At 32.9% G+C, this 12,702-nt stretch overlaps 1 protein-coding gene across 4 annotated transcripts in view; it reads left to right on the forward strand.

Moving 5' to 3' along the window:
- The window catches only part of LOC118193727 (calpain-A-like), a 133,451-nt gene that overhangs the window by 17,118 nt on the left and 103,631 nt on the right, over window positions 1-12,702 (forward strand). For 3 of the 4 annotated variants that reach the window (XM_085807248.1, XM_085807247.1, XM_085807249.1), the window contains one exon: window positions 3,874-4,064. In XM_085807248.1, coding sequence (XP_085663374.1) covers window positions 3,885-4,064 — 180 coding nt within the window. In that variant the 5' untranslated portion in view covers window positions 3,874-3,884. Of the gene's footprint in view, window positions 1-3,873; window positions 4,065-11,391; window positions 11,438-12,702 lie in introns of those variants that run through there. The other variant, XM_085807250.1, reaches the window with a different exon arrangement.

Below are 12,702 nucleotides of genomic sequence, written 5' to 3' on the forward strand. Positions count from 1 at the left end.
GAAAAATTAAATTTTACAGTTACATTGAAATAAAATGACATTTTCGTTTTTGGGATATTATTTAGCTTTTAAAAATACTTTTTAATTTATGTAGATAGCCTTTTAACAATTATTTGTATTAAACAGTAAATAAGCATTATCTTTATTACAGATTTTTTTATTAACAAAGATAACACAGTAGACGTTCATAAATATGGGAATATACTCGTATTTAAAAATTGATCAGGAAAGATGGGAAATGCGAACAACAACTTTGTACAATTACCAACACTTTTATCTCCTTTTTGGGAAGGGTTAACTTAAAAAAAAAAAAAAAAAAAAAAAAAAAAATCTAAGTTATCTTAATTAACTTCGAACTACTAGATATTAAATAATCTCATAATAGGAGAAATACAGTGAACTCGTTTTAACTCCAAATCATCAAAATTTCAATTTATCTTAATTGATAAACTGAAATTTTATATATTCGAACAAAAGCTAAATTTCTGAAAACTTTAATTAAATAGAAATAATATTTGGCTTAAAAGTAAGTTATTCCTCGCGATACTTAGGAGTTAAGTACTACACTCGAAGTAATTTACTTTCGTTTATTTCGTTATTAAAGTACTTTGATTTCCAAAAAAGAAATGCGCAACTTATTTAGTACTCTGAACTTGTTACTCATCATTCTGTTTCTTGTTTTAAATGAGGCTTGTTTAGGAAAACATTTTGTCCATGAATTGGAGCGTCTTTCATGTAGTATAAGGTAAATTCTTTCAGTGCCTTTTTATATTCAGCTCCTCTTCCTTTTATTTTTTCTCGAAAATTATCAATGGAATGAAAAAATATTTCGTTTCTTTACGTAATTATACAATTAGCGAAGGTTTTATTTAAACCAATCAAATTAGACTTGTAAAACTAATATTCATTTTAATCACTAATATTTATTCTGAAACACCAAATTAAGTCTTTTATAGCAACTGTTATAAAAATAAAATGTTAAATTCATTATTAATGAAGGTAGCTTTCTATAATGCCCTTAGTTATTTTTGCCTGTTATATATATATATATATATATATATATATAAGAAATTTGATATAAATCAAGCTCTTCACTCACATTTATATTATTATTTAAATATTAAAATAGAAAAATTTTCTCCACATACCTGATGTAGCTGAGTTTAGACTAAATCTTCATTTTGCCCTGATTTTTATTTTTGTCATCAGCGTAATATCTGCAATGAAGAAAATAAAATGCATCTTTCAGTTTGAGTAAGTATGACACACTTTTTCATCAAACTGACCTATAAACGTTATCTTTCTTTTGATTTTGAAACTGTACCCTCAAGGATGTGCAACACCTTCTAGAATATCAAATATTTTCTTTTTATTTATTTTTTTATTTATATTTTTTCTGTTAAATTGTAGTTTTTTTACTTTTAATGGAAAAAGCTAATTAAGCATCAGTAACTGCTAATAAATAGTTTCGTACAATGTGTAATTTAATAAATATAGCTTGTGTTATTTATGCATATTTTTATAATAGAGGAAATATTACTATGCATAAAGTTATTTAGTCTCATCTATATTTTAAGAGTTTAAAATAAAAAGACGAATCTTCTCATTGAGTTTAGGGTAGATTTCTGATGCAAACTGGTGGGAAGAGAAATTTTTATTGTAATAAAGGGCACAAGACCTACCTGCCTAAGCTTCATTCAAAACGTAATCTGGAGCAGCCCTGTATAGTCGATAGTATAGCTGCCCTACTTGACAGATGGTTTATCTTTACATGTATTTCAGTCGACAGAGTCAACTACCCGCTAAACCACAACCTAAGACGGCAGGGGGGCAGGTTAAATGGCGTTCGTTGAATTATTTAAGAAAATTTGCAATACAGTTAATTTAACATGCGTATGCATCTAACGTAAATGTATACAAACACACAGGAATGATATTACAGTAGACGTGAATAAAACTGTAACAAGTATAAAGATGAGCTATCATTACAGGAACAGAAAAAAAAAAGACAATAAAATGATATTTACAGGCACAGTGGTACAGAAAGTTTTCAGCGGCAAGACTTGATAAAATTACCATACAATGATGCTAATTATACAATTAAATGGCTGAAGAAAGAAGGGCTGAGTCCGTGACATATGATGCCTTACTTGCAGTTGAAACTATTAAAAAAAAAAAAAAAAAAAAAAAAAAAAAAAAAAAAAAAAAAAACCTGAAAAAAGGTGCAGGTACAATACGAAAGTAATAGGTTTGTTGGAATCCGAACTAAACAAATTGTAAGCTGCAATGTAAGAGCGGCAGGAAAGCAGAAAATATATAAAGAACTAATATGAATTCATACAGATACAGTAATAGAGCGCCGTCCAGCCGGTATAGTGGTTAGTGACCTTGATTGCCGTAGCGACGGGCCCAGGTTCGAATTCCGGAGAAGGCATGGTTGTAATTGCCCTTCCCTTCATAGAAGGCAACGGTGATCACCTGTTAGGTGCTTCCATAATGAAATGGCAACCACTTCCGGCCCTTGTAGTGGCGCAAGGCTAATGGCCATTATATAAAGCGTCCGGGCATTTAAAAAAATAAACAGCGAGAGAGTACAAAGAATAGCACAGGGCGAAAGGATACAAAAGATTTAAGTATACAAAAAAGTATATTAACTAAGAACCAGTGAAATATGGCAATTAAAAAGTAACGCTGTAATTATGAGGTCTGAATCGAGTATGGCATAATAAAAAGGAAAATACTTCGGTCTCGGAATCGAGTATGGCATAACACAAAGATCAGATACTACAGTCCCAGAAAATCAGATGCAAAGGCCTCGTACGATTCTTTCACTACTATTAGCTTCTCGAGGGAATTTTAAAATCCTTCCCTTCCGCAAAGATGTTACAGTCACACAGTTCAATACTTTATTCAGATTTCGGACTCAAGCTAATCGGCGGGACAATCAGCTTTCAATAATTCCTTTTACCATATAGAGCAGCTAAACTGCATGGTATCCAATCCTGAAAGCTACATTCAAAATTTAATAAAATTAAAAAAAAAATGATTTCGGACGACAATAACAACCATCTGATGAAAGTCACATTTTCAAATCAAACTGCATCCGATGATAAGAATCGTAAATGCTTTAAATTAGCCTAATAAATATTATAACCGGCCTATATCTTCAGCGTGCTTTAAAAAATTAAAGTCTATTTAAATATTAAAGTTTATTTAATTTAATTAGTCTATTTAAAATTTCAGGAATTTTTTTTTTCACAATTACGTTCATATTTTATAATTGCTATTTGTTTCAGATACGTGTAAAGCAAAGTTCACCCGATTAGTTTTACGTACAAGAACGATATTTCGGTAATTTATAAGCTACTCAAATGCCGGAATAGAGACCTACTTATACGAAATACAGCTTAAAGCATTCTGAATAATTGGATCAGCTTTAAAAACTGAGAGGAAAACAAAATAAACTGACTAAATGCTTTCAGAAGACACGAGTTCAGGTATAGTACCTACTACTCTATGCTCGTTCATGCGGACATCAACAAAATCTGATTATTTTTCAAGCCAAAAGTCAATTAAATTAAACTACGGAAAAAATGAATTAGAAATTTATATTATCTTAAAATATTATTTGTGGGTCGTTTGCTGTCGTAAACTACCGAAATGTAAGACTCAGTCCCTCCCTCAAATAAAATCAGATGCAGTAACGTACTCTTAACATGCAGAAATCCTCAGGTTTTTACTTTTAACAAACAATAAAATAGAGTAAATAGAAGAAAATCATATGAGCTTAATCATGAATGAAATACAAAATTTTTCATTTTAAAAAGCGATTAGAGATCGAAGCTCAAATGGTATGCATCTATTATTGTACAGGTGCTCCTCCAATGGGCTGTGGGGCAAGTGTCGACGGAGATTCCGATTCACAGGCTTCTCTTGAAGAGTGGGAAAAAGTTCAAAGGCGACGTACTTCAGTTTTATCAGAGGTATCAGACGCAGATTCTGATTCGAGTATAGGAGTAAGAAAGAATTTGCAGGATATAGATATGAAAACTTCTGGCTTTCAGGTAATTCTTTTAACTGTTTTTTAGTTACTAGCGCAACAGTAATTTTTATATATGTATAAACTCAAAACTAGGAAATGCGAACTAAAAAAAAAAAAAAAAATTGAGAAATTGAAGAAATCAGAAATAAAAGCAAAGGTATCTGTGCATGCTAACGGTGGGGAGAGGGGAACTTCTCTTTACAAAATGATGCTTATATTATAGGCCTATAATTTAAAAAAAAATAGTTTTCTCTTATGAAACGTTAAGCACTGTTTTTGATTTCGCAGCTGGAAAGAGATACGTATCAAACTGTTACCGATTTTAGGTTTTCAGTAGGCGTTCATGGGAAAATAAATTCTTTTAATGCATTTTTCTATTCTTCAGGAATAAACATAAACAATTAAAGGAAAAAGCGAACTGCTGCAATCCGAACTTTCAAGACTATCGTATCTATCAGACAACTTTTGGTAGTTGCAAACAAAATGGTTTAATTTTAGAAGGGGTTTCCTTGCCATTAATAATTCTAGAAATTCATGATATTCATTTCAATTTGGTCACGACTTTCTCTCAAAATACACCGGAGTTAAAAGTTTAAAGATAACTGATGAAAATGAGCGTAACTCTCTTTGCTTTGAGATAAAAACAAGAAATTTAAAAAATATTTATAATTTTGTAATTAGAGAATGACATATGAACATACAAAGAGGATTAAAAAAAGTAAATTACACTTGATCATTGCAGATCGGGGAACTTTAATTGAGAGGTTCATTGTAACACAGTATAGTAAGGATACATCACACTGTTTCTTAACATAACCGCCTATTTTTTGTAAACCCTTGTCAGAAATTTCAACTAATCTTTCAGCGCTCTATGAATGTAAATCTGCCTGTTGCCGACAAAAATTTTCCATCAAAAACTGATGTTTTCTCCTCTCTGTTAATGGAAATTTGTTGTCCACTCTGTCAAGAACTGTGTAATTTTTATGACTTTTACTTTGCTGTGATTCATATCATCAGCCTGCAGGACAATATTTTCTGTGATCGCATGATACCTGTTAAATAATTACCGCTCCGTTTTCTCTGGATTAAAGGTCGGTCTCTCAGTAATGTGAATCGGTTCTTTGAATTCCGGAGCGGATCGTCCACCTCTAATATATATACGACCTTGCCGGTCGGAGGACTAGAATGTTGCTGGGAATATTGAAAGATGTGGGAATATTGAAAGAAAGGGAAACAATGTGGAATTTCTCAGGTAAAAATGGATTTATTATTCAAAAAAAAAAATTTTTTTTTTCACATTCATTTTACAGCATCAAAGGCTCTTAACAGCATTTTCTGTTCCCATTCAGAGGCTGATGCCTCTTACGTCTACAAATATATATATATATATATATATATATATTTTTTAAAGCTGGCTAAAATCTTTTTCTCCCACAACCAAGCAATCGCTCTGGGAGAGAATTCTCTGACCCAGATGGAAATTCTCAGTGGCAGGGTATAAACTTGTAAACGGCTACAGATCGCTGGAATCAACCTGTCGGATTCTAATGCGTAGGAAACTCTGTAAATACTCACATCGAAGCAGCAGAATCGAAGATGACTCAGCGATTCCTTCTGAACATGTTTAAAATTGATTTCTATTGCAAAAGTGCGCGTTATGTAGTTTGTTCATTTTTTTTTCGACAAATTCAGAAATGAAATAATAGTCAAACGGTGGAATGTTTAAAAGCATATGCTTCTAGGGATGTTACGGAATACTTTCTTGCCGAATTATAAGGGGAAAAATTGATGTCCAAAAAAGCATATGAAAAGTAATGAACATAGAATACATTAGCTTCTTTATATTTAATGATGTAAGATTATGTAACGTAGAAATCCATATAGACTTATTATGTATGAATAATAATACATAAGAATGTATTTTTCTGAGCTATTTCTCTATATTTTAAGGATGCTAGGTCTGAGTGAAGATGCAGTAAGTATAGCGTATGATTTTCAAAAAGTGCAATAGGAGGTTAAATATCGTATGATAAACAGTAAATAAAAATAATAAATAAAAGCTTATGTTTATTCTGCAGTAAATATGTCAATATGAGTTCTTTAAACAAAATCACAAAATCTAATTGATTATTTGATTTTAGTTCTTCAAATGTTTCTTCAAAAAAAGTAATATGCTGCTCTGATATTAACGAAATGCTGGATCGCATTTTAATGAGACGATAACATTTGTCGATTATCATTTTCCTCCCTCTGAGTACTAGTTTTGATTTCGCATTGGGAAGAGATACGTATCAAACTGCTACCGATTTTAGATTTTCAGTAAGCGTTCATGACAAAATAAATTCTTTTAAATGCATTTTCTATTCCTCAAGAATAAACATTAACAATTAAAAAAGGGAGCTGCTGTGATCCAAGCTTTCAAGATTAGCGCATCTATAGGACAGCGTTTGGTGGCTGGAAACAAAATGGTTTGATTTTAGAAGCTGTTTCCTTGCAATCAACAAATCTAGAAATTCATGATGTTTATTTCAAGGCTTTGACTGTATAGGACGCTATGTCGCATGATTCAAAGCTCAGTAAATGTTGCATCAATATTTGTTCCAACTTATTTTAGTTCTGCCAGGAACGGTGCATAACATTTAAAAATTATAAACTTAAAAAAACAAAAACAAAATTATAATCCACTTTGTTCAGACAATGGTTTCTAAGACACTTTAAGCATTATACACAGCTTGATTTCTTTCCATCATCGACTACACAGAAGTAATGAATAAGGTGTAAGCTAACAGACACTTGTCAGGAATGTAACTAAAACAAAAATCATTATTACTCATGTTTTATTAATTGCTGATTACAAAGTATAAGACATTTTTTCCTCAGACAGCAGTTTCCAAAAGCAAAATATAGCATTACAATCACATAACAAATTTTTTTGGGGAAAGCAGAAATGAATTTGCACTGCCAATCAAAACTTTTTCAACACGTCCCGCTTAAACGCCTCATACGTACAGCGTGAAGCATCGACGGGACGTCACAGCGCCTGGCCGTTATATTTATACCAGCTAAACGACTTTAACATAGAATACAATGTTATAGTCTCCAGAGACTCCGGCACTCATACTAAAAAATAATAAATAAATAAATAAACAGGTAAATAAATCTGAAAGCTTTCATATTCTACATTACGCCCAAAGGGGCGTTTTTTTTTAACATTTCGTGTGTTACCTTTATTTATTAAATATCATGTTCTTTGTACTTAAACCATAAAATTCAGTTCAACAATAATATCGCAAAATAATTTTTAAATGAGCCTATTAGAATTTCCGATACACAGTCTTGCGAGCTGGAGATAATTCTTTTTTCCCGTAAAGTGTTGCCATTGCTCGCTGTTAAATCGTTGAGTTCGTTAATAAAAAATTCGTTACGTTTTACAAAATATGAAATACATAATAAAACAAATTCCAAAGTCGGGCTTCCAAGTGCCCATGTTCGGTTGGAAGACCATGTTATTCAAAATTTAGCGGCTCGAGGTACCGTTGTTTTATCACAATGTGAGAAACATAGATTTATGCAGATTCTTCATTATTTAACTTCTTTAAATATAATACAGGACTCTAATATTTGGAGGCAACAATTTGAAAAGTGAATCAACGTTTATAGAGAATCAGCGCAAAATGCCAAAACGAAATTAATAGTCCTTCTGGGCAAATTGCCCCTTTGGACAAATAAAGAAATAAAAAAAAAATAATAATAATAAAAAAAAAAAATAAAAAATAGCAGCGTGCTTTTATAACTTTTCCAAAAAGTGCAGCGCGGAACATGGTTCGTCAAAATTCTCACTTTTAACTGAACTGTGCGCTGAATGAATGAATTAATCAGGTAAAACTTTCTAACAGATTACTAATACATTTGTTGGAATAACAGGTCAAATCTTGCTGAGAATTACAGTTATATTACTAGCAGGTTAGATTTTGCTGGAAAGAATACGCTTGTTTGAAATTTCGAGGCTTCACCATCTCTTTGCGCCATCTTACTCCAGAATGCTATCTACACTTTACCCAGTACTAGTATCCCATTTATACCTAATAATGCATAGCGAAATTTCGCTTAAATTATGCTTTACTCTTCCAGATGGACAAAAATGGAGCAATCGTTCAAAGGATGTAGTGCTCGGGAATCGTTTTCTGTAACTCCTTTGAGCAGCCGCTTCGTTTTAGCCGTGGACCCGTAGATAAAATGCAGTGCATCTCGACGAGCTCCGCTTTTGTGAGCCATGCATACCGCTCAAAATTCGCACGAGGAATAACGATTTACATCAGTGGAACACTTTTACCTGCTGCTCAACAGGGTCTTGTACCACCGCAAAGCGCCTTTTCTGCACAAAATTTCTATTCTCAAACCTTATTTCAGTCCCCTCTGAATCTGCATTTATAGTTTTGTCAGATAATTTTGAATCATCCTGTATAGTTTGGATCCAGTGCATTTACCAGTTGAACTTTCTGACCTTTTATGCGTGAATCGAAACCTTTCCCCAGTGCGTAGTACTTCATATCTTAATATTGACACTACAAGTGGATACACTAACGCACAATTATTACCTCTGGAGATTCCCAAGATAGCTCTTAACTTCGATTCAAGTTCGTCATACAGTTTTTGAAACGAATGTGTATTTTGCTTTTGAATAACTAGAAATAGCAAGTCATGAATATCAATTTCAATTAAAAATTCTTCATTATCAAATCGCTTTCGCAATGATTTTATTGCATTTCTATAACTATCGCCGACAGGCGGAAAACATTTTATTACGTATTCCGCAGGATATTTTTTTTCATAGCCTGAGATAAGTAGGTAAATATATCATTATTGTCTAAGGTAGAATCTTGACAAAGTTTTACGAAATTTATCCCCCTTTTTTCACAGCGCCTTCAAAACTTAATAGTGTAATTTAGGATAACGCAAAAATCTTTTGAATGCAAGCTGGATCAGTGAGTGACACGTTAGGAGTACCTAAAACAAGTTCTTTTAATTCATTTTCCAGAACTCTCCACCTGTCAAAATATAATTTAGAATCATCTATTTCTTTAGACAATGTAACTTCCTCCTTATTATCTTTAAAACGAAACTCTCGTACTGTTATTTCAAGCTCTAATAAAAGTTTAGACTGTTTTACAGTTAGTTTAGACTATTTTACAGTAAAGTTTAAAATCGAAAAATATTTTTTGTCTTTTGTTAATTCGCTTCCTTTACTATCGACTTCATTACGCACTCTCGTAAATAATCTTCTGCACTGAATAACTGCCGCTTTAAAATTTCCGTATTTTAAATCAAAAAGTTGCTTTTCTCACTATCAAACCCGTCATTTGACCCCAGATGTTGGAACTCGAGATTTAAATTTACTTATCCTGTAGCTGTTGTTTCCTCTAGCTTAAATGTGAAACTTAAAATCAACTGAGTTCAAAAGTTTAGTTTTTAACGGAAAAAAAGTCGCTCCAGTTAATATGATTTCATTCTCTGAAACCAAAATATAATCCTAAAGAAACATAGTAGAAGAAACTTAGCAGAAGAAATTGCCTTAGGCGGGGACTCTTTACCATCACATAGTCTACACTTGGAATTCCCAACTGGTCTGTGAAATAGATACCACTCGGCCTCTTGAGAATGCCGCTAGCCTTCGTAAAGGGATTTCTCAGAAAAATTGGCTCGTATTGTTACACTTTGGACAAACCATGAGAACCAAGCATGCAGTCAGCCCGTTTACCTGGACTTGAACCCGGGTGGAGCTACCAATTTTCAGCGGTCTTAACTTCGGCCACCAGTGGGGCCTTGGCGAAAGAGGTTTAGTAAACTAACTTTCTTGGCAATTTCTGACAGCAGCAAAACCTTTCCGGTAGTGCTTTCCCTCCTCTACACCACTTCCACTGGCCAGGCGGTAGAATCGCGGATGAAATTCTAATAAACTAACAATTAAAATCATATTTTACTTTTGAACCACGCCACTTGAGATGTAATTTGCACAAACCTATGATGCAACCGAGTATTATGACGAGCCAAGAAGCATACTATAAAAATTAACTTAAAACTAACTGTTAATGAAACTTAAATCGTAACTTTCACAAGGTAATCGATAGTAAAAAAAAAAAAAAAATCTGTGGACTGAGCAATAATTTAGAAATTAAGTTTATTTTAAACATTTCTAACTAGGTTTTTTTTAATGCTAAATCCGAAGTTTCCTTTTTTATTTATTTATTTCGTTCCTTTTTTTTTCCCCGTTTTTTGTTTTTTTCATGAGATGTCTAATATGCATAGGTTTGTGTCCAAGCGCTCTCAATGTTATACTGTTGCATATTTAATGATACCTGTAAGGTTTTTCTCTCTCCTTATCACGTGTCGTCGTGGTGTAACTGGAAAGCGCATCCTGCTAGGAAACGGAATCTTGCTGCGATTTCGAGTCCACGCGAGGTCATTACACATTTTTTACCTCTCCTGTTCAAAATACAATGCTTAATGCTAATAAAAGCTGAATGTTCAAAATGCAATGCTTAATGCTAATGAAAACTGAATATTCAAAATATAATGCTTAATGCTAATGAAAGCTGAATGTTCAAAATACAATGCTTAATGATAAATGAAAGCTGAATGTTCAAGATAAAATGCTTCGTCACCACCAGGATTTGCAAATAGATCCTGGGTTTCCCAGTCGCCCTTTAAGAATGAGAGAATGTAAGGTTTCTCCCTTTCCGAAAGCATGTTCAGGTAGCCATCGGAAGGTCCGGAGAGGTCAGTCACATTTTTCGAGTCTCTTGTTCCAAAATAAAATGCTTAATGATCTCCATAACTTCTAAAACTTAATGTAAGAGGAAAAAAAAAAATAAAAACTTTATGCGTTCAAATTTGTGATAGTATTTTTAGTTACTTCTTAGAGTTGTCTTTATAGCTTTCCGATTCATGTTTATTTTCGTAAGAGGCACGTTAGGGTTAAGTGCAAATTTTTGTTGCTTGTTGTGTATTTGAAAATACTCACTTATATTTATAAACTAAGAATGCTTCTTATTTATTTGATGATAAAAGCAGTAATAATGTGCTGTTGTAAGTCATCCAAAGCCAGAGCATCAGAAATAATTTTTTAGATTATTTATAGATTGTCTAGTCGTTTTTCCCGAATTCGTCAAATATGCACGCTTTTATTTATAATCGCATGCCAAAAGAAAATGCAATAGTTTCGAAAAAATGTTGCATACTTAGAAATAACATGTTTCCGTATTGATTGATTTTAAAGTACAGATTTTTATTTAATTAAATTTTCCATAGCACGGGTGTTTAGTATTTTATATTTTGCTTTTCCTCCGCAGTATGACAACCTACCAATGCCATACAATTAATCAAGAAGCTCGGAAGGTGCGTAACATTTTTGCACTTCTAATTTTTCTGTTGATTTCGCATGCAATATTCCTAATATACAACATTTAGATACTACTGAAACTTAAAACCCTATTAGTTTCAAATGAATTTATTTTTAAATTGCGTATTTATTGTAAATGCTTTACCTTCAATTTCATGTTTTGCCCAACCAGTGGCCGAGTATTTAAGACCCATGTATGCTGGTAGTTCGACCCAGGTTCGAACGGGTTGGCTATATATTTGGATTTTGTGGTTCTCCCCATGTGCAATGGGAAATTAACCAGGTTCCCGCAGACATTTCTCTGCGAAAGCATCCCTTCCTTTATCTAGATAGTCCTCGTGCGCTCTGCCATATTCTTGTAATCTAATCTTAACCTGAATTTCAGATTGTTTTGTATAAGAAGCCATAGGAAACACAGCAAGCAGAATGAGAACAGACGAATGAAACTGAATTGCGAAAAGGGTTCGTACTTGAAATAAGAGAGAAAAAGAGCGCTTTATTACTTTGCCCGATCTCCTAAACGTCAAAATCATGAAGCGAAATTTCTTTTACAAACAACTAACTAAACTATATCTTCCTTTATTTATATCATATGTTATTACGTACTACAAGAACGCATATTAGAATGAAAGAAGTTATGCATAACAGTTAATCGATTAGTAAAGTATAACGGATTAGAAATAATCGATGCAGTTTTATAATTTATTAAATTTAGTTTTAAGGACACACAAACTATTTCTGTTTAAGAAAAAAGGACAACTTCCGTTCAAGAAAACGATGATTAAAAGAAATTCATTAGTAAAGTGCAGAAAAATACTCTTTTTAAATAATTTCCGAGAATGCGGGGAAAAAAAATTTTTTTTCAAATATTCATAGCAGAATGAAAACATTTGGTTGAAATAATCGTTTAGATCGCTCGCCGTGAGGCGACGCAGCCCAAAGATTAAAATTCAGTGTATTTCGACATCCTGCACAACGGCATTGCGGCATAGCCTTTGCTCAGCCCGGGCATACGTCATTCTCCGAGAGAGAGTGGGCGATATGAGAGCGCTTCCTGGAAGATGAAGAAACAGTCAGCGATCGATGAAAACCCTGGAAAAGGAAAACAAGAGAAAAAGTGCGGCTGCGCAGATGATATTTCTGTAGTCATTTAACTGCTTACATCCGCAGTCTTTCCAAATATTTGAAAAATAAAATGCGCCGGTATTATCTTCAGTGCTATTGAAGCGTTTCTAAATTTAACAAATTAATTTTACAAGAA

Source organism: Stegodyphus dumicola, chromosome X1 (assembly GCF_044657685.1).
Source record: "Stegodyphus dumicola isolate Sdum_Otavi_A_Nest chromosome X1, ASM4465768v1".
Classification (NCBI taxonomy): domain Eukaryota; kingdom Metazoa; phylum Arthropoda; class Arachnida; order Araneae; family Eresidae; genus Stegodyphus; species Stegodyphus dumicola.